This window comes from Tamandua tetradactyla, chromosome 2 (genome assembly GCF_023851605.1).
Source record: "Tamandua tetradactyla isolate mTamTet1 chromosome 2, mTamTet1.pri, whole genome shotgun sequence".
Taxonomy (NCBI): Eukaryota; Metazoa; Chordata; class Mammalia; order Pilosa; family Myrmecophagidae; genus Tamandua; species Tamandua tetradactyla.
Window position 1 is genome coordinate 94,288,888 of NC_135328.1, and position 26,630 is coordinate 94,315,517.

Here is a 26,630-nt window from a genome sequence, read left to right on the forward strand (position 1 = left end):
AAAGCAAACTGTTTCTGGTGATCTTTACTAACAGGTATTGAGATAAAAGCATTTGCCAGCTCAGGAGCTACATGCCAAATACTAGGGCATGTGCTGATTTGCTCAAGCAAGGATACCACATCTGGAATAGCAGATGTAATTGTAGTCATCATTTGTTTAAGTTTATGATAATTCACTTTCATTCTCCAAGATCCATTTGTTTTTTGCACAGGCCAAATAGGAGAGTTGAATGGATTGTGGTAGGATTACCAACCCTGCATTTTGAAGTTCTTGATGGTGACACTGATCTCTGAAACCCCTCCAGGAATGTGATATTGCTTTTGTTTTACTACTTTGGCAGGTAGAGACAGTTCTAGTGGCTTCCACCTGGACTTTGCTACCATAATAGACCTCACTCTCCAAGTCAGGGAGTAGTATAGGGATTCTGCCAGTTGCTGAGTTTGTCTGTTCTGATTATGCATTGTAGAACTGAGAAATAACCAGAGAATGATTTCACCCCACCACTGTGAGATGGACCTGAGCTAAAACTCCATTGATTACCTGGCCTTCCTAAGCCTTACACTGACTAGTAGACCACAGCTCATGTTTTGGGTCTCCTGGAATTAATGTCAGATCTGAGCAGTGTCTCATAATCTTCCAAATGTCTGATCATTTCTTTTTCTTCATATACTTTCACCCTAGTTAAAGGCTGTTGGCACCTCAAAGGAAGACTAGATTACCACTGTACAGTTCTGGCAGTGTAGTAGTAGGGTCCTTCCCCAAGAAGGCATTGCTTTCCCTTCATTTAAGGGGTTCTGGCTCTGTAAACTGTCTCAAGTCTGGAAACTGATTGAGCATTGTGACTGCTTTTGTGATTCAAGCTAGACTTTTGTTTACTTGACCTAGAATTTTTCTGCTTATTCAGATCAAGTAGGAATTTAGTAGACTGCCCATCTATTTCACTTCTAGGTACCTCATGATCAACTAGCCAACATCACAAGTCTTTGTGAGTCAGACTCTTCTGATTACTGCTTTGACTGTGCTCTCCACTACAGTAGCCATACCCACCTTGTCTTCTTTGGTGATTAAGTGCTGCCTCCAGAATCTGGCCATCCCCATTGTATTTAAGGATCTAAGCTCAGTAGCAGTAGTTCGCACACTAATATCTGACCTACAGAGAAGAGGAACCACAGTGCTCTTTAGGGATGATGGAGTTTATTCTCACAAATTCATTCCTCATAGTCCTGGTGAAAGGTGTGTCCTCTGGACACTCCCCAGGAGATCTTACATAATAAGTCCACTCTAACATTTCAATCTCTCTAAGTCTTTGGATCTTTTCATCTACAATATATCAGGGCAGTTTTGGCATTTCAACTTCAGGTAATGTAGACCACCTTTTGAGCCATGTGTCAGCCAACCATCTGGAAAAATTGTTAGAGTCCTTTCTCACTGAATCCAGAATCTTTTTTCAATAGACCTGTAACAATAAATTCAGCCTGATCCAACTTTGTCTTCCTTCCACCATTATCCCACATGTTTAATATCCATTCCCACAAATGTTCCCCTGATTTCTGTGTATATAAATTAGTAAAAGTATGTAGTTCTTCTGGAGTGCAATGCGCATCCTCATGGATCACACTTTGTGCCTTGCCTTTCAGGGCCTATGGGACTTCAGTATAGTTATAGGTCTGGAATTAAAACAGTGGTGGTGGGGGTGAGTCATGAGAGGAATTAGCAATATGAGACTTCAATATAGTTATAGATCTGGAATTAAAACAGTGGTGGTGGGGGTGAGTCATGAGAGGAATTAGCAACATCTTGCAAGTCAACTACCTCATGAAATTTCATTCCAGTTTAATCTGGTGAAATGGGATTAATCTCTTCAAATGGAGGTGGGATGGCTGATTCCTCAAGGCAGACTGAAGGTCAGGTGGCTGATTCTCTAAGGCAGACTGATACAGGTTTATCTTAGTAAAGAAGATTCAATAGATTCTAAGGCCCCCAACATTATCATTATCAGACCGTATATCCCCATTCCAATTTTCAGGATTCCATTCCTTCCCAAACAATGCTCTTACTTTAACAGCAGACACCCTGCAAGGAATTCAATTTATGTTGTAATTCAGCCACTCTCACAATAAGACTCTGGGTCTGATTTTTCTAAACCTCAAAAAATAACAGTTTGTTTCAGAGAATGCACAGAAATTTTCCTATGCTTTGTGCAGTGCTTGAACTTGGAATTTGAAGTCTTGAGCTCATCTTTCTCTAACAACTGAATCCAGAATATTTAGGAACAACCAGCCAGCATCATTATACTTTTTAACTCCATAAAACTCTGGAATCCAATACACTGTCACCCAGATCCTTGCCTCATAAACAATTGAGTAGCAGTGTTCAACAGTAATGTTTTACATATCTCTATTGTTATTTCACCCCATGAACTATTAGTGCCATCTTGGTCGTTAGTAGCTTTTAATCTAATGAGATTAGAGAAACAATTCAAAAAGCCCCAGAACCAACTCATCTTTAAGATTTACCATATAAATTGGCTTACATGACCTTGGGGGTTACAGCATGCCACGGGTTGCGAACTCTGACACAGGTTCTAATGAATTCCCCAAGAGAAGGTGGCTGGCAAAAGTAGAGACAGAAATTCTTCTTTCTGACTTCTGAAATCATCAGTTCTTCCTTAGGCCTTCAACTGATTGGATAGAACTTCTCTCGTTGTTGAAGGCAATCTCTTTAATTGATTGTAATCAGTCATAGATGCAATCAACTTACTGATGATTTAATCCATAAACTATCCTCACAGTGACAATCGTATCAGTGCTTGCTTAACCAATCAACTGGACACCGTAACCCAACCAAGCTGACATATGAACTTAGTCATCATACCCTCCATACTATTGATACAGAGTCAAGATATTGTGTGCTGTATGTATATTTTTCTTTAAAAGGGCTTTGCAAATAGCATACTTGGCGAAGATTAACAGCACTGCTTTTTCAGGTTTCCTCACCTGGTACATGACACTGGAAGCAAAAGTCACTTTTGTTGACTCTGCATCCCCTTCATCCATTCATATCATCTTCGTTAGTGTGGTGAATAAGATGTCATTGCTTTTAATGTTTGAATGGTGATAGCACTTATGGTCTGTGTTTGAGTGACAACTCCAAGGCAACTTCTTAGTACATTTTAGTGTTCTATTTCAGACAGAAACATAAGCACAACTCTTTCCATTCATATAAGCTTGTTCTTCAGTCTTTTATTCCTCTTTTGATGATTCTCTTACCCAGGCAAACATTGCAGTTTTGCCTGGATTAGTTGCCCAAGACTTGTTATTTGCACATTTTGTTTTGGCACTAATGGATAATTTCTAAAATGTCTTATTCATTCCTGAGTGTTAGAATGCTACAGAAATTCCTAGAACAGCATTTTCACAACCTTCCTGTTTCTGGGCCCACCAAGGAGAAATGGTGTTCAATTCAGCAAATGTTTATGGAACAACCACTATGTGCCAGGCAAACTTGAATGTCATTTAATCAATGCACTGTGATACAAGCAATAACAGAAGAGGTACAAGGCACCCAAATTATTCATGAGAAGGTGTCAGAAAAGAATTCAGAGAGGTAACATCTGAGTAGGGTTTTGAAAATAAATAGTTCATTGGGTAGCAAAACGGGAAAGGCATTCTGGGCAGAGTGAAAGCAAAGAGCACAGGCAAGAACACAAATGACAGCATAGTGTGTGCTTACAAAGAGGCCAAGGGAGTTTGTCCATGGCTGGGATAGAGGGAAAGGAGGTTGGGGCACCATGCAAGGCCAGTTCCTCAAGGAAATTTTGTGCCATGTCAAGTGTCATTCTATGGTTTGAAGAAGTCGACCTGGTATTTTAGGGAAATCACCTAGGCACCGTGTAAAGAATGGAAGAGGTGGAAACAATAAACTCTAACTGTTGAGATTATATTAGGCTGCATGTATGGAACACCCAAGCAATATTGACCTAAACAGTCTGATTCACTCGTGTACTAGGAAATGATATCAGAATACTGCAGAGTTGTGTTTGTTCCCACACAATCTTTCTTAGACAAGGGGAGCTGAAATAGCAAGAGAAAAAGAAAATGAAAAAACCCTCAGGCTAGCTGCTACAATGGCAGGAACCCTTTCAGCTTTATTTTAATAAAATTGAAATGAACACTACCCGGGGGCTCCCTCCCTAGAGAGGTGCATGTTCCTCCTTGCACCGCCCTCAACTTGTGGCAGCCGGCATGTGGCCTGTGCCCTGGCCTCTGCTGTCATCTGTTGTCTTAGTACCTACAAGTCAACATTTCCATTGGATTGTTTGTGCATTTTTAATATCCTCCAAGGAGCCTCTGGTCACATCGAACTGCCTGCCTTGCTGTCCATATGCCCTCTTGAGAATTTTGTTACTGCTCTGAGTAGAAGGTTTCATAGAGTTTTCTGGGGGTTTGTTTGTTTGTTTATTTAACCATTCTTAGATTTAAAAAGCATTCATATTTTGCCATATTTGCTTCAGAACTTTTTTTCCAAATAAATTAAGCTGGTGTATGCCATTCCCATAAAATTTTTATACTTTACGTAACTAGATAATATTAGGACTCTTGAGAGAAATGTAGTTCTTTTAGTTAAACAGAATAAACCAATCATTTTATTTTATTGTTCTGGCATATATGTAACATAAAATTTGTAATTTTAACCATTTTTAAGTGGCATCAAATATATTGACAATGTTGTGCTACCATCACCATTCAGAAGTTTTGAGTGATCTGTCCAATCCTATGTCTTCCCAAAGACACTAGTTATTTTCAGTACAGGACTTTTGGGGATTTATCATGTTAAAGCAGCAATGCCGGAACATGGCACCTTCCCAGGGCAAAATGTCTAACAGTAAACAGTGTTCGGTGGAGGATCAGGCACACACAGTCCCCATTTCCTCAACCTACTCCCACCTTTCAGCTTTGCCATCTTTAATGGGCGACTTCCATCTTCCTGGTTGCAGTGTGAATGCTGACAATCTGCTCATCTTGGCCAGTGTCAAGCAGAGAGGAGGGATAATGCTGAAGGTCAGATGAACCCCTTTTAGTTAAAACTTGTTCATATGGCTAGCCTCAGCTGAAAGGGACTCTGAGAAGATGGGTGCTTAAGTGCATTGCTCTGCCTAGCAAAAGTAGGGTTCTGCTTATGTTTATTGTATAGACACACTGCAGGGTCTACCAGATACTATCTGGGCTGATTTCCTAAACTGGAAATTTGTACGACCTATCTCACAGACAAGGCCTCTTGGAAATCAGTGGTAGAGCCTGGAGGCCTCCATCTTAGTTTTCTGCCACATTTTATGAGCCAATTCTCTTAGATTTCTCTGCTTTCCACTACTTGCTCTTATTTTCACCCCTCTGGAGTTTCCATTTGCCAACACAAAGATTTCCATCATCCATGGTGCAGTCATTAGATTTCATTAGAAAAACACCATGGAGCCTCTGCCTCAGTCTGAGCTGTGTGATACCAACTTAGCAGTGGTGGGAAGTAGGAGCCTCCTCTGTTGGTCTACTGTGGTTCATAACCTGTCCTCTCATGATTTAAAGCATGCCTGGACTGTTGGCCGCAAAGAAGCAAGTCTAGTCAGCTCCCAGACAATGGTGGCATTTTCCTCCTTCAGTATGGAGCTGTAAGCTTGTCAGCCCAGTTCACATTAACTGCATCAAGGAACAGAGGGTTTCTATCTACCAACATGCCTCCAGAACAAAACACGGTGTGAATGCCTTGTCCTACAAACACCAAAGCATCGTTCAAGCTATAGAAATCTCAGAACATTGATATTTGAATGGAAATGAGGTGGCAGGCTCAGGTTTAACTAACTTCTTCCTTTTCCAACTGTTTACCTACAGTGATTGTGTAAAGGTGCTTTCCAGAAAGTGTCCGCTTGGTTATAGTGTGACTGATTGCATTTCTGGGGGGTTATTTGTATGAAATGTTTAAAAGTTGTTTTTTTTCAAGGCAAGTTTTGAAGACAATAGACATATGCCTCTCCCAAAGGAAGTTTAATCCCATGTGAGGCTGTGGAATAATAAAATAGTAAGTCTAGAAAGTATATTGCTAGCAACTTAAACATTTACCACCACCTCTCCCTAAAATCTCAGGAAGACAAATAGGATTGATTATAAATCAACAGTGTGATGGTCTTCACAAAACGAGTGAGTCAATGAGCGTACTCAGTGTTATTCTGCTGTTAGCATCAGCAGCTGTAATCAGGAATAATTTTTTATGTCAGCTGTGATGTTATTAATGCTTATATGGTGCTAGGGATTGATGATTAGAGTCAGAGAAATTCTTAATTACCCTTACATACTTAATTACCATAAAATTGCTGCAAGAACAATTTTATGTAACCAGTACTTGATAAATCCTGACTTGTGCTAATTCTATAAAACAAAAGTTAAATTTAGGTGTGAATGTGAAGTGTACTCAATGTTCCAACAGGTTGGGTTTGTGGGAGGGGTGTGAGATGGTCTTCTTAACCAGAAAAGCTGTTTAAATGATTGGTCATGAAAATGACTGAACTGTGAATAATCTCCTTATGTAATTAAGCATCTGCACACATGCACAGATTAAACCCATATATTAATAAGCATACTAAGATGACTGAATCAGTTAACCATCACTAAATTGCAAGCTTCCTCAGGATGAGGGCTGTATCCTCCCACCAAGCTTTGCACATAGTAAGTGTTTAATGAATAAATATGAAGGAATAGGAAGAAAAGATGGAGGAAGCGAAGGATTTTTGCTCATAATTTCTAACACTGATTGGTGGAGCCTGCTTATTTCCCTGCTCCTCTCTTTAGAGACCTAGTACCTACCAATTGCCCAGTGCCTCTCCCTAGAAGAAACAGGATAATCTAATGAGTCACTAGTGCTTAGAGCAAATTAATTAAATACAATTTCCTTCTCATGAGTATTTGCATTTTGAAAGAGAAGTATCTGGTACTAAATGTCTAGTGGTAAAATTTGGGGCAGTGGCAGCTCTATGGAAGAGCTCTTTTGAGGTATTTCCAGTGTTCCTTGCTTTCAAAAGCACTTTTCAGTTTTCGAAGTGTTCGTACCCATTAACTTACTTACTCCAAGGTTGGTCATATTATCTCAGAAGAGGAGATTACCAGAAGAAGAATTGTGACTTGCCCAAGGTGATACAGAAAGAGAAATAACAAGTTGTAGAAAAAAGGTTTGACAGAGGGTTTAGATTCAGTTGAATCTGGATTGGACTTGCAGCTTGCACACTCACTGTGAGAAGTCATGCAATGTCCCGAATCTGAGCTTCCTGTCTATAATAGGGGGATAGTGAATAAGAAGTAATGCCTAGTGCACAGTAGATTCTCAGTTCACTACAGCTGTTATTATTGTTGCTTTTGTTTTTCTACTTTGTTCCACATAATGTGTGCTCTGACTATATCATGTATGTTAGTTATTCAAGCTTCAAAATAGCATTAAGAAAAATAATGTTCGTGTACTCTAGTCTTCCAGGTAAAGCTAAATGGGGGAGGTTAAGTACCTTGCCCCAGGTCCCATACATAGTGAGTATTAGGGCTGGTTTAATCAACCCAATCTGACCCAAAACCCACAGTCATTCTACTTTATGATTGTATTTGTAGATATGCAGTCTACAGAAGTCTTTAAATACTTGGGAATTATCTTTACACCAGGGTAAAGGTGGAACCATTAAATAGGTGATTTGAAAGACTATCAGCCCTTTTTCTCGTGTCTTTGGACACTGGTCACTGAAAAATTTTGAACTTTTTTCATGTGCCTGGCAGTGTGGTGAATGCACTCCATCTCCTTTCTCATTTCCTCATAATAACATTGCGAAGGAGGCAGTGTTTTCTCCCACTTTACAGATGAGGAATCTGACTCACTAAAATGCTAAGTAACATATGCAAGATTTCTTAATCTCAGAGTGATGGAGATGGAGACTATGACCAGAACCATGTGCCTCCAGAGGCTATGCTCTTAGCCACTGAACAGGCTACCACAAAGCCTTTGCTTGGGGGACTGTCCCTGTAGGGAAGTGAAAGCTCCCTCTCTAAAGGCCCCGATGGAATTGCCCTGCCGGGCATGTGCGTGTCCATGTGTGTGCAGGTGCACGCCCTCATGCAGCCATCCTTTGTACGGCACCTGATTGTTGGGGGAAAGCGTTTGGAAGACTGATTGTTAAATCAGCAATCCAGGGTCACTAGACTCTTAGCCCAGTTCTTAAATAATTTTTTTTTAATTCATCGAATTTTTGAATTATAAAAGAAAAAGTTTACCTGTTTGTTGTAAGAAATGCTTACCTACTTAAGCTTATACAGGGTTTAAGTCACCAATCAGCTTTATACTCACCAAATTCCAGCCAAAAGGTAACCACTATTGAGAGTTTGAATAGTCTTTTAGAATATGCCTATAGAAATGTTATGTGTACATGTGCTTGCATATGCATGTGCGTAAATATGTACATACCCACATGTGAGCCTATAAAAATGACCTCATATTCTATCTTTTGTTTTATAACTTGCTTTTCCTGAACAAAATATGTTTTTGCTTTCCAGATCAATACGTAGATTTTTTTTCAATGTATAGTACTCAAACAGAAAAATGTCAAAATTTCTTTAATTATTCCCCTATTGATGAACACTTATGGTTTTCATTTTTTGCTTTTATTAACAATGCATCTATTAACTATCCTTCTGTGTGTATATATGTTCACACAAACACTCTCACCCACGCGGGTATGTATCTTTGCTCACTTTCTCTTGGAAAGTTAAACACTCTCACCCACACATATATATCTTTACTCGCTTTCTCTTGTAAAGTTTTCTAAAAAAGAAACTGCTGGCTTAATGGGTATGCACATTTTAAAGTTGGATAGCTACTTCCATATATCCCACCACAAAGGCTACCATTTTAGACTCTCATCAGCAGTGTGTTAGAGTGCCCATTTCCTCACACCAGATATTATCAGTCATTTTAATTGTAGCCAGTCTGTAAGGAAAAGATTGGTAACTTGTTATAATTTTTCCTTGGTTAGTAATATGATTGACCCTTACATATTTTCGTTAAAATCATTTAATAGTAACAAGGTTAAATTACAAAGACTGTGCTGCTTGGGTTTTTATATTACTTCTTGAGCAGTTCGCCTGCTCTTTCAAGCTGCCAGAAAAGTTGTGTCATTTGCAGCATGGCAGTTTGTTTTTGCAATTAAAACTCAAAGATGTATTGAAGAGAAGGGAAAAAAAAATCCAAAAAAATCCAAAATTCTTCATTTCATTGATTAATGGGACTTCCCTGTCAGTAAACTGAAAACACATAAAGAAAAGTGTTTGGTGAATATTATTACAGATTTTGTCCTTTTTCATTCTTTGCGGGAAAGTAATGACATTTTTCCAGAAGCAGTTCTTCTGTCTTATAGCTGAAACTCATGAAGGTTAGCCTTCAGTGAATGGAGTTCTTAAAGACAAGTACATTCTTTTCTTATAACTATTTCAGTAGCTGCTTAGTCGGACTCTCAAGGGCCTACCCACCTAATGGCAATCTGTGCTTTGTAATTCTTGTATTTTTAGCTGGAATTTTCCTTGTGAGTATAATAAGCAATTGTGTGGTTCAAAAGAAAGAAAGAAATGTGAGTAGCTGTGGATGGAGTTTCCTTAAAATAAGCAAAAAAAAAAACCCAACCCTGTACCAGGAGTGTCCCCATTACTGGTAGTGAACCCACTGTGTCAATGAAACAGGACAGCAGAAACAATAAAATGCTGAAACTGGCTTGATGTATCCCCATTCTGATCATCTGGGCTCAACATCCCACTGCAAAACAATCCCAGTTTCTCTGGAGTTTCTACTTGATTTACTTAACAATTGTGAGTATTCTTTCTGATCACAGGAATTTCCCCCCTCTAGCCAGATTGTTCTGACTGAACTCTCTGATTCTTTTTTTTTGGACATGGCCTTTGAGAACGAGACCTTAAGATGAGGTCTGTTGAAGTAAAAGCATTCAGGCATTTTTCTAGATCATTTAAGCGAAACCAGCAACCCTTCCCTTCTCACATTCCTTCACCAAACCCAACCTCATATCACTCATCCAAAAGCAAAACCTTTACCTCAAGTTCTTAAATTTCCTCGTGATTATGGCAAAATGATTCAGGGTATCTGAATTAGCTGAGGAATTACCCAAGATCTTTGCCTCCGTGCCTGTGAGCTGGGTTGGGCTTTGTATCAATACCGATGAGGTCAATTATATGATATGTTTTAGAAATTACTCTTACATATATACTTTTTATCAGTGCCTAATGTCAGTGCTTTTCAGCCATAAATAAACCGCTCAATAAACTATTTGCTGAATAAGTCCCTGAATCTTTGTTATAATCTTGTGAGGAGAATAGGAAAACATTTTTACACCTATTTTAGAGATGACGCTCAAAGTAGTTAGACTTTGGAGTGGTTTCCTAAAAGAGGCCAGAGTGTCCTGTGGATGAGTTTAGTTGCTTAATTCTCGTGTCTGCTCTTTTTTTCTCTCTTCAGGTTCAGCAGCCTCTCTGATATCCTGTAGCAAAGGGCAGCTCAGAGCAGCAAAACCCTCTAGGGAACCAGGACAGGACCAGTCATGTCTTTATCTCCTTTGTTTCTTCCTCCATTTTCAAGCAAAATCAGTGACAGGAAAGAAAATCACTTAATTTTCTGAAACTCTGATAGACTATTGTGTATAAGTATTTGTCTCAGTTCTTATCTTTATCACTATCAGCATTTTCCCAGGAGCTCTAACTGTGGACATCATTCACTCGTTCATTCACTCGTTCTCATATATTCAGCTCCTGCTGTCTGCCAGGTCCTGTTCTGGGTGCTATGCCTACATCAATGGCGAAAATACACAAAAGTCCCTGCCTGTCCTGAGCGTCTATCGAAGGGGTATCAGTGGTATGTGATATTATTAGTAGGGTGTGATCATGGCAAGCTGAGCCTTTGAGCTCTGCAGTCAGAGAATGTTCTTCATGGGCCATGTGTGGGCAGGGAATCATGTCACCTATGTGTTCCCTGTAACACTTAGCACATTTTGAAGTGAGTGTTACATACTTTAAAATTAGGAGTTTAGTATGCAGTGGCATGAGATGCAGCAGGAAAGGAAGGAACCTGGAGACCTGATATGCCCATCAGCATGCAGCTCCAGGTGGCGGTGGAAGGGAGTCTGCCTAGTCAGAGAGACAGAGTGGTGACCGTAAGTCATAGGCTGGCTTGTTCAGATGAGTAGCCCACATCCACCAGCTCTGACAGGGTAGGAAGGAAAGTTTCTTGACAGCCAGAGGCAATAAGGTGACAAAATGCTGAGCGTCAGTGATAAACAAGTTCAAGGATCACAAATGCAACCTCCATGCTCCCATCTCAAGCCCACTTATAGGAATTTCAAAGGAAATCAGAACCCTCTGATTTTTTCTATCTGAATTTCATTTGGAAAACATTTGAATGCTTGAAAATTACTGTTTCGTAGTAAAGATGTTCATTAGAACCTCTTAACTTTAGTGTAAGAAACACTTAAAATTTTCAGAGCACAGACTCCCCCGACCCTCCCCTGGAGATACCGAATCAAGAGGTCTGTGGTAGAGCCCAGAAATGTGCATCTTTAACTGGCCTGCCTCAGTGCAGCTGTTGCTGGTAGCACCCACTTTAAGAATCACTAGCCTAGACTCCAAGTATAGGACTCAGGGCCCCTCTCCAGGGCTCCCCAGGCAGGGTAATAAAAAGGAAGCAATTCACCTGTGACTGAGGCGGTAACTACTTTCCAGCTTCCGTCTCCTTTTACCTCCTGGAGAAGTCCTGTGAATGCCTCATAACCAAAAATCTGTCAAAAATGACCATCAGAGGGTGCTGGAGGGAACTGAGATGCAGCAGCAGTTCCTCATGGATTTTGCGTCCCAGTCTGGATTCTTCCCCACCAGACCTTTTTTTAAAGCAAAGTTTGCTTGGAAGAAAAAGGGAAATGAGGATTAAATCTTCATTCTTTGCTGTGTTTCCGTTGTTCTGCTTTAGGTCCAAGTAACCCTGAGTCAACGGGTTGCTTGTGAGCTTCTCTGGTTGAAAAGCCTGGCACAACCATGGTGCAGATTCATGTTTGTAGATGGAGATGGTATGATGATCCATAACACCAGGCTTATCATCAGACAGTAGGCACTAGCATTTTCAGTATGTTTTCCAGTTTGAAAGTTATTTTCAAACTTATTTCATTTTATCGTTACAGCCCTCAGTGGGGACGCTATGGGCTCTTAGACCTATCCCCAACTAGTTAATATCCACCTTCACAGTGGGCAAAGTGTTCCCTTCATATCACCATCCAAACACAGACTGTCCAAATCTCCCCTCTTCCACTCAGGGTCTTACATGGATCCTGGATTTGGGAGTAACACGGAGTTAGCAAGTAAAGGGTTGTGGGTAGCAGCTGGATGTTGTATCCCCTTCCATGCTGCTCCCTATCCTTCTTCCTTTCCTACTTTAAGGATTCTGCTGCTGCATACATACTTTTATTCCCCTTTATGGACAGGGTATCATAGACTCAAAGAAGCTATGGTTTCCTCAAGATATTGCTGCTAGGAAATGGCAGAGCTAACTTTCAAATCCAATAGACTCTTCAGAGCTTGTGGATTTTGAGAGTCTATTTTATGTAATTTCCAAATGTGCATTATCACCGTCAGAATTCACTGAACCACTTTGCTATATCTGTATATACTCACACATGGCAATTACTGAGACACATTGCAATTAGTTTACTTTGGCAGCTTATCATTTTCAGAATTTGGAAGCCAGAGGCCACCACACATTAGGGTTTTGGGTGGGTTGGAGGTATTTAAATGAAAATTGATTGCATCTTTTAACCAAGAGTGTTTTACACATGCCTTCCTCACTCTACTTTTTCCCATTTCCCTGTTGTCCCTTTCAGCAACACATTCTCCCCACTCCCATCTCCTTATTTGAACCCTTTTCAGATATGAAAAGCAGATCCTCCCCTTATTCCCTTCCTCTACCCCTGGAAGTACATGCACAAGTCTGTGGGCAAGGTGTAGCCCCCAAAGTTAAGTGCTATTACAAGATTGCTGCAAATCAGGTGAGATGCTGTGAGAAGGACCAGTGGAGGGGAGCACCCCGAGTGAGTGTGCAGATTGCATCTTGCTGTGGCCTGCAAGCTGGTAGAAACCTGTAGATGAATATGTCCATGTTTCTTAGAACCACACAGGCTCTTCTGACTAGAGGCCCTCACACTGAAGCCCATCTGTCCGAAGGCAAGGGGACTGAGCAGTGGCTCCAGTGTCACAGAGTTCCTTTAATAGCAGTATGCCCAAGTGGAATTTTAAGAGTTACGATTTCCATTATTTTCCTCTTTCCTAGCACAGTAGTTGCTTAAATGTCAGTTGTAAATAGCTCCTTCAGTTCTCAGCCTGGAAAAAAAAAAAATCTGTCTCCCTAACACAGTCTGTGAGCTGTTCCTGCAGCTTCCCCATTTATAGACTCTGTATTAAAATGAAGAGTCAGTTTCTCTCCCTCTTCCAGGAAGGAATCTGTGTAGAGTTCAGGCTCAAATGATGACCTAGATGACATTGACGGCGAAGAAGAGAAGCCACATTGAGAAATGACAACCAACTTGTAGAGATTTCATATTTAAGAGAAGCATCAGATACTTAAGGGTGGTGGGTTATGTGGGAAAATCTGCTTAAGAATCTCTTGTGTGTTACACAGAACCTATAAATATTTCTAAGCTTAGTTAATGTAATAATAATTGCTACTGTTTGCTGAGGACCTACTAATGCCAGGGGATGAAGTAAATGCTTTTGTAAACACTGTCACATGTGATCTTTCCCACAACCCTAGTAAACAGGTATTATTTTAAAAGAGAAAAGGATCAAGAAAGAAAGTAGTTTATCCAAAGGCACACAAATGGCCAATAGGTCATCTAGCATTCAAACGCAGATTCAAGTTATTCATGCAATGGATAGAAATAAAATAATGGTAAGATCATCAAATTAGCCATAAGACATTTCTGAAATTCCTGTTTTTAATCTTGACTGATTTTAGAATGTTTCAGCAAGTTGACTGATGGAAGCCAACCCTGAAAGTATGAATTACTGGCATGTGGGGTGCAGTAGCCCGGTGTGGCATTCATCACACGGCACTGCCCATCTGGAGCCAGCGGAGGCCACCGTTGCCTGTAAACCAGGAGAAGGTTGCAGCAGAAGCTTTTAGGAGCTTAGCCAGTTAGCTACCTTTGTTTTTCTCTTTTCTTGGAATGGTTTACAGAAGGCATTCAAGGGGAGCAGATCAAGGACCCCCAGAGAGTGGGAAAATGTTCAGATACCCATGAGAGCATTGGAGAAGGTGACATTTGGAGGGCCAAGCAGAGTAGGGTCATGTACCCTCCTTCCCTGTCTCTGATTTGCTGTCTTCCCATCCACCATTTAAGCTCACGCGTCCCCCCACATATCTATCAATCATATGGCTGAAGCCCAGAACTCCACACTTCCTAAAGTATCCCACAAAATTATAGCCTCTGTGGAAAAATCTTTGGAATCAAAGTTCATAAATATGCATCCTTTCTTCCACTCAGCTAGAAAACAACTGCACTGCCAGGAAGCCAAGGTGTTGCCAGCTTGGCCTCTGCCACTGTCACTTCCCAACCATTTAGCACGGTCAGTGAAGAAGCCACCGTGCCAGGGCCGGTCCTCAGCAGCACTGGGGGTGACCTCCTGGATTATACCTGCTGGTGTGCAGCGGGCTCACAGGGAGCCACACCAAATACGTTTTGCGACTACCCAAACTTCTTTCTTATTTGTTTCATTTTCCTCTTCCTATCTTGAATGCACTCTGGAGAAAAGAATTGCATCTTTATCTATTTCTTAAAGAAAGTTCCTTTTATTATTATAAATACTATAAAATTATATTGCTTGATTGCTCATTTATATGTTTGTTATCTTTCTTTCCCACTAAAATGCAAGCTCCAAGAGGGTATGGAGTGGGCCTTATTTACCTCTGGGTCTGCAACCCTAAGAGTAAATGCTCTGTAAATAGTCAATGGGTAGATGACAGCATAAAAATTAAAAGTCTTTTATTAGAAGAATAGGACAAGAAAAAGAAAAATTAACATTCACTGATTGAGAACTAGGCGCCAAGCACATGCTCATCATTTTACATGGATTGTCTTCTTTAATCCTCTTTAATCTTTGCTGTTACCTTTGGAAGCAGAAACTGTTAACAACCCCTTGTAGTAAAACAAAGCAGCCACAACAAAAGCAAGTACAGCACATTACCACCGTTTCTTCTGAAAGGTCAAGGGCACAGATTACTCCTGAAGTTTGGGCAGCAGCTGAAGAACAACATTGCTTCGCCTGGATCCCTGAATTGACATACTCCAGATCACACAGGAGTTGAAGAGTTTTCCTGTCTGAGGCTCTCAAGGGGTCTGGGGAAGCAGCTGCTCTTAGCATCGCTTCTGAGGAACATCACAGAGGACCCTGCGATGCCCGATCAGGCCATCTCCTGGTGGGAGAAATGGTCCGCAGACCCTTCCTGATGTTGGAAAGGGGCTCCTGCTCACACACAGGGTGGCTGGACCTATGTGCTGTCATCATAGTCCTGGCTGGGCCTGCTGCAGGGAATGGTCAGCCTGGTTCTGACTGTTGTCCACCCCATGCTCTTCCTGGTGTCCAGAGCTTGCTGGTGGGTCCCCAGCCTCATCATACAGGAGAATGAGGTTTGTGTTTTGCAAAGTCATGTGCCACCTAGACAAACCTGTCACGACTCATCACCTTGCCAGGGTGCAGCCCGGAGGTGCAAGTGTCCGTCCCTGTGTATGAGCAGCTGGATAGAGGCCTCTGTGCTGCCGCTTCTCTCCACCAGCCTGTGGCACGGAGAACGGAGACCCAGCATGGTGAGCCAGCCCCACAATCTGCAGAAAAAGAGCAGATGACACGTCGTCTTCTGTTTCTCCTGCTTCCAGGAGGGAAAGTGGTTCTTCCAGGAGAACTGAAGAGTCTAGGAAATTCAGCTGACAACAATACTTAACAGCCCTCTGAAAGGCTGAGAGTTGGGTGACCATTATTTACTTACTCACTGATGTATTTATACACTGGCTTCTTCTACAAAGATTAAGGCAAAGACAAATTTAATGACAACTCGAAAGAGTCTGATATACTTCCTATCTTGATGGCCAGGAGTGTAAGGATCATTATCTGACTTTTATTTAAACTCTTGGTGGAGCGTGTGTTTTTCTTTGGGGAATTTAATCAGACACTCTCCTGAAACAAATTCTTCTATAATCTGGGGATTCAGATGGTCTTGGAGCTGCACGGTCTGATGGGGTAGCCACCAGCCATGTGTGGCGTTTAAGTTTGAATGAATTAAAATTAAATTCAGTCACACTGGCCACATTTCAAGAGTTCAGTAACCAACGTGGCTACTTTCTTGGACAGCGCAGATAAAGAAAATGTCCATCATCACAGAGAGTTCCGCTGGACAGAGCTGCTTTAGAGAACGCTTTCCTATTATCATATTTAGTCATGCAATTCTCTTTCTCCTGCAACCTCCTGCCCCCTCTTTCACCTTGGGAAGGAAACCCAAGTCCCGTGTAGTAGGATTGCCTTGTCATCAGCAGTTGAGAGGGACTATAAGCTCTTGATCTGAGCAGTCACTACTTTGTACCGTGTGACAAAGCAGAAAGGAAGGATTTAGCAATATGCGAAAAAATTCTTCTATAACATTGCGGGGGGAAAGCAGGATACAGATCAATATATAGAACATTGCAGTTTTGGGTGTGTGTAGATATCTGGCAGTATCTGAATGGTGAAAATAAAAGGTAATTTTTTCCTTTCTTTGTTGATACTGTCTACATTTTCTTGTTGGAATAAGTAACACCAAATATTTTTATAATCAGAAAAAATGAGTTTGTTTTTAGAAAGAAAAATAATAACTGTTCCCAAAATTGAGAAAAGAAGGGATGCTTCTCCTTGACCTGTAGCTGCAATTTAGGTGGAATCTATTTATCCACGATCTCCTCCTCTCTTCATTCTTAGAGGTAAAATAACTTCTAAACTGGGGGAGAGGGGAGGACTTTGTTACTAAATGTGGCAACTAAGATTTATATATTTATGCGCATGTTCTTAGGTTATTATAAATGTTTGTGTTCCCGCTGCTATTATATATATGTGATCAGTCCTCAGGGCAGGGTATTGTCTTCTGTTTCCTTTGTTCTCGCCAACAGCATCCTGACTAGCACTTGGTAACTATTATTGACTGAATGACAAATTGACTGACCCTGCCATCGCTTTTATGTGTTACGTCCACAAAATGTGTTAACATTATGCCTCCTTCTACTTTGGGTCTGAACTGTGCTGTTTCTTCCAAACTCACTACATGAAATCCAGCAGCTGGAATACAGAAGCCATTCATCAGAAAATGACTTCGCTTTCTCTGGACTTGTGTGTGTGGCAAGACCCTAATTGATTTTTTTCCCCTAATTTGGTTAGTTTTATGGAAATAGAAGAGGGAAGAGAATGTGTTAAAGCTCTTTGATTTGAGTGACCACAACTATCCACTCCAGTGTATTTGGCATCTCTAGAAACTGGCTCCTTGGAGGCAGCAATTTAATATAGAGGGTTTTCTTTTCTTGCATTGGCTGTGAGAGTGATAAAATATGCTTGCAGGCCCATTCTGGTTTTGACTGTTCCTCTTGTCAGCCAAGACACTCACAGGCAGGAATTACAGTCCACCCTGCCCTCCTCACCCAGATCTGGATGGACAAGGAGACACAATGTTGGGTTGAATGTTTCACTTCACCAGGTATATTTCAGCATATCACCAATGATTTATACTTAGCGCTGTATCACATGGTTGAAGCCATGGGACATTTCTGCTCTCTCTTAGGTGCAGGAGAGAAGATAGGAAAGGGTTTTCACAAAAGGCCAGTGGAAGTCTCTCTCATTGTACCTGGCTTACTGGAGCGATTAATACCACTCCTCGGGGCGTGGTGACGTTCAGTGAGAAAAGGTTGCTCCTCCATGGAGGAGTGCTGCCAGGGGAGGTCATGGGTGACGAATATGAGTAGAGCCAGCGGATCCTTTGTCCACGTTGCTCAGAGAGGACATGTTACATTCGAATAGACCAACCCTGGAAGACAATGTGATGCTCTCCCCTGATGGCTGTGCCAGGTTTGCATGGGCCTGGGCTCCAGGCACCCAAACTCAAGACCAGTCCAAGGAGCCTCCCAAACCCAGCAGTGCCACATCCCAGATTCCCTCACACTTTTCAAACCTGTGGGTCCTTTGAGTCCCCACTGGGGTGAGTGAAGACATCTGGATCTGTGTCGATTTCTGTAGTATCTCGGCACCAACATGGGGTGAGGCATAGAGTTCAGGGTCCACAGAGGGCCGAGAATGTTCCCGAGAATTCCATATAGGACCCAGGGCTGTGCCACCTGCCTGCTGCTGTGTCCATTCTTGCATTTCCTTACTACTGAATGACTGGATTTGTTGCATTTTTGAAACCTTTATTTCCCTTAACAAACGGTATTTTATTTTTGAGAGCTGTGTTATCATTGTTAAGCCGTTTTCCCTTTTATTTCATTTAGTTAGCAAATATTTCTATTTTATAAAGTATATTATTAAAATACACTGTGTTATATAAAATTAAGATTATATAATTATTAATTATATTACATTTTATATAAAATTTAACTCATTTAATTTTCATAATACAACAGTGAAGTATAAGTACTATTAATCCCATCTTACAAATGAGAAAATTGAGACATTTCAGCTAAGCAATTCAGAAAGACCACACAGTTAATAAATTGCTAAGCTAAGGTTGGAACCCAGGCAGTCTGACTCCACAATACTTACTCTTCATCACTATTAAAATTCAGAAAAATATTATGATAACGAGCACATTTTGACTGTCTCTCTGCAGAAATTCTTGTTATTCAGAGTGTACTTTCAGGACAGATTCTCAGAAGTAAAATTCCCAAGTCGAAGAGTATGAACACTTTTAAAATTCTGGATAAATGTTGCAAAATTGCCAAAAGGCGTATCCTCTTTTGCAGTTTCTATAACACCATGCAGAAGTGCCTTCTCCACCGTTCTCACTTCAGTGTTGACAGTGACTTTTAGAAATCTGTGATAGGTGGAAAATGGTATTTTGTTGTTGTCTTAATTTTTATTTCTTTGGTGGTCAAAGGAAGGACAATTTGTCCATATTAGTTTATCATTTATATGAGTCTTTATTTGTGAGTGGTCTGTTTGTGTCTTTTGCCTGACGATTGGCATCATGAAGGAGCCTTGGTAATCAAAAAGAGAAGAGTAATGGCTTTTCATTCTGTTCTCTTCTGCCTTGTCATAGACTTTCCTTAGGTATCTTTCTAGTCTGTACTGCTATTGTGCATTTAATCTTCCCTCTCGGCTTTATTGGATTTCTCCCCTGATTTATATAAAGTGCACCACTCTATGTTTATAAAGGATATTATTTTATTTTCCACTACGAGTGTATCCTGTGCAAAAATCTGCGTTGATAACTCTGTCTTGGATCATAATATACTAGAGAGCCAGTCCGTGTCTTTATGAGCACCCAGGCCCACAGTCTTTGATGATGTTCATAGAAACCATAGAATAGACCTTGCCAGCCAAGGGTATGCTGAGCTGTTGCTCAGGCTACCTTGAGGATACTTAAGGGACATGAGAAGAGTTGTGGGTTTAGTAGGCTAGATGGGTCAGTGCTCCCAGGTTTTATTTAAAGAGAACTGAGAAGAGCCCAGATAGCACCTTCCTACCTATTGACAGTTGCCTCGGGTTTTTTAAACCGTGGACAGAACCTTTCAAGCTTAAGAAGAGACAGTTCTAGTAGCGGATGGCACACAAGACTAGGGGACCAAAGCCTATGATGTAATTCTGTGTTCTCCATCACTTAGTGGAAGAAACCCTGGGGCACTTCTACTAATCCCTCATTTTTTCCATCGAACCCAAATAGTGATATCAGTGATAACTGACATTTATAAAGTTAGTTTAAAATACTATGTGGGGTGGGCAATGGTGGCACAGTTGCAGAACCCTCGCCTGCCATGCCAGAGACCTAGGTTCGATTCCCGTTGCCTGCTCATGCAAAAAAAAAAAGATAATAAGGTATACGAGGATATCTATATTTAGTGACTCTCCTAAATTTCACAACAGCTCTGTGAAATGGACAATGACATTCATATTTTACAGAGGAGGAAATAAATACAATGAAATACTGAGAGTTAGAAAGCAGCAGAACCCCAATGCTCCCTTTATTTATGAAGTATGCAATCTATATTTCATTATTATATGAAACTGTTCCAATATGCTCCAATAAAATAATCCGTTGATTTAAATTTATCCTCAGAAGAGGAGGGAGAAGGAAAGATAAAGTATCATGGAAGGTGTAAAAGACACCAGAAAAGCACCACATAAGATCCCAACAAAAACTCTATCATATGAAAAAGAAAAAATTGAAAGGGGTCGATGGAACAAGATAAGCAAAGTGTTGATTATTGTTCTCAAAAATTAAGATGTATTTCTTCATGTTTATCTATTAAATTATTTATTAATTTCCAATTTTCACATTTACTGCAAAGATCAACAATAACAATGGTTAAATTGTGCTTTATCCAACCGTAGAATACCATATACTCATTTAAAATAACAAGGAAGATGTAAATACAAGTGTACACGTATTTGTTGGAAGGACAGATGGATGCATAGATCTATGTTGCAATTTTTTTTTCAGGTAGGCCTTTTTAAGAGTATTGCTTGGGTTTTTTCAAATGTGGCAGACAGACTAGAATACAGGATATAGGAAGTTAAGGAAGATGCATTCATAACCTGGTGGGAGGGACTGGAATAGGAATGTCCCCTGAAAGTCAGACCTTCAGTGACCAAGACTCTTTAAAGAATCTAAAGTTAGAAGTCCTGCAGCTTCAGGTAATAGAGAAGGAAATAAGAATGTTATAAACCAACAAGCCCTGAAAGTCCCAACAGTAAAAGAACTTCCACCCAAATCACGGTGCATTCCAAACAGAAGATTTACTCAAAAGGTTTCACAGGAGGCCTGAAGACTTGAAGGCATTTTGTCATATGAAGATAGGCAGGGTGAAGGTCTACCTGGGTTGGAATGGTCCTTGGAACTTTTGCCCTGAGGTAGCTCAATGCCATGCTTGCATTTCAGGATTTTATGGGCAGCTGCAGACATTCTGCCCCCCGCATTACCCCGACTCCCAGAGAACCATGCCTCCCGGCAGTGCCTGCAGTGTGGTGCCTTCCTTTGAGGACTGCCTGGTGCCCACGTCCATGGGTCAGACTGGTCTCGATGTTTTCCACAGAGCCTTCTCCACCCACTCGGGAATTACAGGTGTGTTTGGCGTCTTAAGACTTAGAAACTTGGACAGACTGGAGGGAGGGGCCAGGTGGGGTTCCTGTGGCTTGCTTGGACAGGACTTGACCCAGCACATAACTGCACCAAGTCTGGTTGAATCTGCCCCTGAAATGTCCCTTGTCTGCACCCACCTGCCTGGCCCTTCACCAGCCCCACTCATCCCACCCTAATTCAGGCGCCACCAGCCTCCCGATAGCCTTCCAGCAAGCCTGCCTGAGTTTACCATTCTGCCCCATTTTCAAAAATGAACCAATGGCATCCCCCCAGTTGTGACAATCAGAAATGCCTCCAGACATTGCTGTCTATCCCCTTGGGGCAAAATAGCCCTTGATTGAGCACCACTAATTTAGACCAAATGGATACACCCTCTGCCCTCCAGTTTCTATATTGCTTTCATGTGCATCGGCTTTCCCAGCAAATATAGGTTGAAGAAGTCTGGTACCTTTAAGATAGGAATTGATTTGTTAGTACAGGCTACATAATTTTTAAAAAATGAAGAATTAAATATGCCACTTTCATGACCAAATACCTTAAAGAGTTTCTAGTCACCTTGAAAATAAAGTCCACACTCCTCAGCATGGCAGGCAAAGCCCCCATGATTTAGGCCCAACCAAACTCCGCAGACCTGTAGACCCACTGCCAGCACACTTGGTCCACATGCCCCTCACTCTGTCTCTGTTCCCTGTTTTCTTCATCTAGAATGTTCTTCCTGACCTCCCCATGTGGGAATCCCATCCTCTTTTATGACTCAACTTGAATATCACCTCCTTTTTGAGTTCTCCCTCACCCTTCCCTAGAACGCTTTACCTTCACTTCCACTCAGTCCGTACTGTGTGCCATACCACATTTTGGGCAGCTGCCTACAAGCCAGGCTCCTCCCCCAGAAGGTCCCCTGTGAAAGCCTGGCCCCGTCCAGTGGCCTCCGGGGTTTGCTGCCACCACAGATGCAGTGAGTGTGGTGTGGTAGGAATCACTGACTTCTTGTGTTCTTTCTCTTCCAGTGTATGATTTGCCTTCAGGTTCCTCAAGCCTCTTTGGGGAATCCCTCCGCAGTGGGCCTGAGGACACCCCATTCTTGCAGATCAGCGCTGTGGACCGCTGTCCTAGCCAGCTCTCCTCTGTCTATACTGAAGGCTGAAAGCTCCCCTGGCCTCGACTGCACATCCAGAACCTTTGTGCTGCTTGCCGCCCTTGGTTTTCATTCTCTCACAATCTGCATGAGAAAGGATGTCACCTGAATCAGTAGAAGGTCTGGCAAAGTCACAGACGTGTGTTTGGAAGGCAGGACCGGATGGTCAGAGCTGGGCTTTGCAGGAATGTTTGCAGTTGTTCATTTTTCTCTCTGGATTTGCTGGATCAGCAACCAGCAGGACTGTCTTCAAAGGGAATTTAGAGTCTCATTCTCCTGGACACCTGTTACTTTCTGGCTGTCAACCCTCAAGGGACACCAATGAAATCATGTGGAAATGTAGCTGGGGGATCACCTTGCTGAAATCTTCAAATAGGGAAAGACAACCCAAATTGCTGGAGGCCTAGACCTAACCCGATACTCCCTTCCCTCTGGCCTCATGCAAAGGGGAATCCACATCCAAAGCGGGGTGTGGCCTCATCTCTTGGAGCTTCCCCACTCGGGGGTTTCCAAGCATTGGCCTGCCATTCCAGTGAACTGGCCGCCCCTCTCATTTAGATACCCCCATGCTCACCAGTCGTTTCTCCACCAGCAAAAGAGGGAGGCCCTGCCAAGCACAGTCCTTTGAAAAGCACTACAACTTATTTTCTGTTCCAGCCACCTATCTTAGTTCTTTCATTTTAAAGACATTATTTACAGGTACTTTTAAAAGAAAAAACAAAAACTAGAGGTCTGTTCTTTGGATGGGAGATACTGTTTTAAGTCACTTCAGCTACATACATTTTGCCACAGCTGTAGCTCTGCCGAGCCCCACCTTGCAGCACCTTTGGTCACCCCGGGCTGTTAGTTTTGCAGTTAGCAAAGGCTACCTGAGGGGACAGGGGAGGGCAGCCACCTTCCCACCTCCCAGCACCCTAGCAGGAACCTCATGGGTTCACTGTTCAGAGACTTCAGTTCAGAGACCTTGTTCAGAGGAAAAGGTCTTGTGTCCGGTTCACCCATTGCCTCCACTCTGTGCTCATTCCAGAGAAGTGCCAGAAGATGTGAGAACAGGGACACACTGACGTGTGTGCTTCTCTGGGGAAGCCAGACTAGGGATGTCATGTGTTTGTCCAGTGATTTCACAAAGCCTCCGCTCACCTCCGTGGGAATATACATTTATCTGTCTGTGCATATCGTCTCTCCCTCTTTTCACATCTCTTGCTGCCTTCCTGTCTGTGGTCCATACAAGCCCATCACCCACCATTATCTGACCCTCACCTCTGGGGAGATTCAGCCAAAGGCAGGCAGAGGGGACAGTTTTGGAAAGGTAGGCAGAAGGAGGCAGTCCTTTCTCTGAAAGTGGTTTAACGGCCTGGGGTTTTCACAGAGCACTTGGCCATTTAATACTCAACCTGGATGGGAAGCCACTTTCTGTGATACCTTTATAAGGCAATTAAAAAATCCCTTAGCCAAACCACAAAGACCTGGTAAATTCTGACAGTCTGGTACTATCACATCTCAAGGTGTTATTTTCCTTTCTCTCTTTTTAAAAATGTTCTATGAACAAAAATGAAACAGTACTATTCATTAAACTGAGATAAGTACAGCCTTCATCAAGGCAATTAAGGAACTTGGTGCCAGCCTTGGACTCCTGTGATGGTTTGTATCATGACAGGCTGCTCCTTCCAGGCCAGTTCCACAGTCAGTAACACTCTCCCTGACTCCGGAGCTCTTTCCAGCATGCCCTGGAATAAGATGAACAAAGAACCAGGCTTGGCTGATGTTGCAGTGCGCTCGGCCACTCTTGTTTCTCTCAGTGCAGGGCTCGTCTTTGAGAAAAGTTGTCATGCAGGCATCCTCATCTGCAAAAGAGATGACTTACTTTACAAAACTCTGCTGTGCTTTCCAGAAGGATGCATGTCAGGCTTCCTTCGCGAATGAGTTTTCAGGCCCTGTGCGGCCACTGTGGGTCATGGTGCTTGAGTATCAAAGGACTCCCAGGTGGCAGCACTGGCCCAGGTGATAGCACTGCCCCTGCCTCCCCTGTCATGCTCTGGAAAGAAAGGGAAACTGGTAGCTTTAGAGGGATAATCGATTCATTCTTAAATGCTGAAGCCTCGATGAGAAACTCGAAATATATTCCATTTATGGGATGAGAATGAAAAAAGTTAAAAGGCAAGCTTGTTACTGCACTTGACGTTTTTCAGTCCTGCCTTGAGGTTTTAGGTGATTTAAGGTGGAAAGTGGACAGGAAGACAAAACGAGAAGCCAGACCTCAGAGCCATTGCTATCATCTCCCCCTTTGGCTGGGAAGGGAGGTTGTGACCAGTCCCTGGCCTTATGACGGCCTCTCACGATGGCCCTGCCCCTAGGAGGAACCAGGCACAGCCTTGCAGGCTCTCCTTCCTTCCACCGCAGGGGTGCAGTCTGGGCCCTCGAGGGCCATTCGTGGTACTGGAAGGAGAACACAGAGAACAGGACCCAGGGCAGCCTATGAGGCTTTACCCACCCCTCCATGCTTCCCGATGGCCGCAGGTGTGAGATTAGGACCTGGAGGTGGGGTGGGGAGGGGCTGGGGAGGCAGGGGACAGGACTGTCCAGGTTCCTTCTAGACCCACACACCCTGTCCTTTAATTCTAGAATCTTGCTGCATCTTAAAAATCATCCTTTGCTTGCTTTCACATTGCAAAAGATCTATATATATGCTTCCATCATTACTTTTGTAGCAGTAAAAGTGAAAACTTGAAAAAAAAATCATTCCCTTCCATTTCCTGGCCGCCTTAGTCTTGATATGTAACCACTTTCATAAATATATGAACAGAGATCGTCATTCCCCTTTAAAAGCAAAACAAAACAGTGGCGCTTGAGAAAATACACACAGCCCAAAGCCAATTATCCTATTACATTAAAAAAAAAAAAATCGGTATGCCTAGAGGCATTTCATCTTCTGCATTATCTTAATTCCCTAAAGAGATTACATCAAAATGCTAGTTGTAATTTAGCCTCTGATCAGCTGTTAAATAATATTTAAACATCTCTAGTCCTTCAGGGTATCTCCCTTCTGCTGTATCTCCCCCAAATGACATAGGTGATTCTAAAATTGAAAATAACTGAGTCACAACGCGGCTTCCATTGATGATGGGGTGTTAGTTTTGTTCTGTTCTATTTAAATGGTCAGCCATCAAGCACGCTAGTTTCCTACAACCAGTTTTGAACAAGGCCAAATGTCAAACTCCCTCTATCCCAGGACCTTGACTTTCTGATTGCCTTGAAGTATTGGGAATAGTGACTGTAAATGTTCAATTTAATTGTTTTGCTATTTTATTTGACTGCTTTGACCATGTCATTTTATAGCAGCATTTTTTTTTTAATGGCACTTTTGGTTGGTGATGTGGAATTTCTGCAGTTAACTTTCTTTTTTTGCAACGGATAAAGCAAAAAAAAAGCACTCATTGGAGAAATGGCGAGTGTAAAAAAGAAGAGATTTATTTTGTACAGACAGCAGAGCATCCTGTGTAACGTTGCTGACATAAAGCACTTTGGGGGGTGGGCGGGGAGGAGTGGAAATCTGTTTTCTATAAATCACACAGACTCTTGTACATAGTTATATACGCTCATGTAGAGAAATGAACTGCATATATCATACTGGATATGGGGCCGATTTTACTCTAGGGGCACATCTGGTGCGTATTGTCATAAATCTTTTAAAGAATTAGGTACACTTTTTTCTATTAATATGTATAGTTTTGTGATTTGTCACAGTTATGTTTCATATAATCATAAGTTATTTTGTCTTGTTTCATGAAGTCCTTTTTTTATGTCAAAAGTAAAATGAAGGGATTGTGCACTTGGTACAGAATAAAACTGGAAATAGAGGCTACACCAGCCTGCCTGAAATCCTTCAGCACACTGCTTTAGAACACAATGACAACAACCATTGTTTGTTTGTTTTGTTTTGCCGTCAGCCTCCTTCATACTGAGGATGGCAATTATAATTAAAAGCAAATGGGGGGCGGGGAGGGCACTGGTGTCCAAGGCCAGCTTTAAAATGCCGCATTGCTTTGGGCCAGAGCTGCAGCCTGGATTTAAT

The 26,630-nt window shown here is 41.9% G+C and overlaps 1 protein-coding gene across 2 annotated transcripts in view; it reads left to right on the forward strand.

Moving 5' to 3' along the window:
- The window catches only part of GLIS3 (GLIS family zinc finger 3), a 486,424-nt gene extending 460,914 nt beyond the window's left edge, over positions 1–25,510 (forward strand). For both annotated transcript variants that reach the window (XM_077148286.1, XM_077148285.1), the window contains 2 exons: positions 21,223–21,405; positions 22,431–25,510. In XM_077148286.1, the coding sequence (XP_077004401.1) occupies positions 21,223–21,405; positions 22,431–22,567 (320 nt within the window). In that variant the 3' untranslated portion in view covers positions 22,568–25,510. The remainder of the gene's footprint in view (positions 1–21,222; positions 21,406–22,430) is intronic.
- Positions 25,511–26,630: the final 1,120 nt, after the last annotated feature.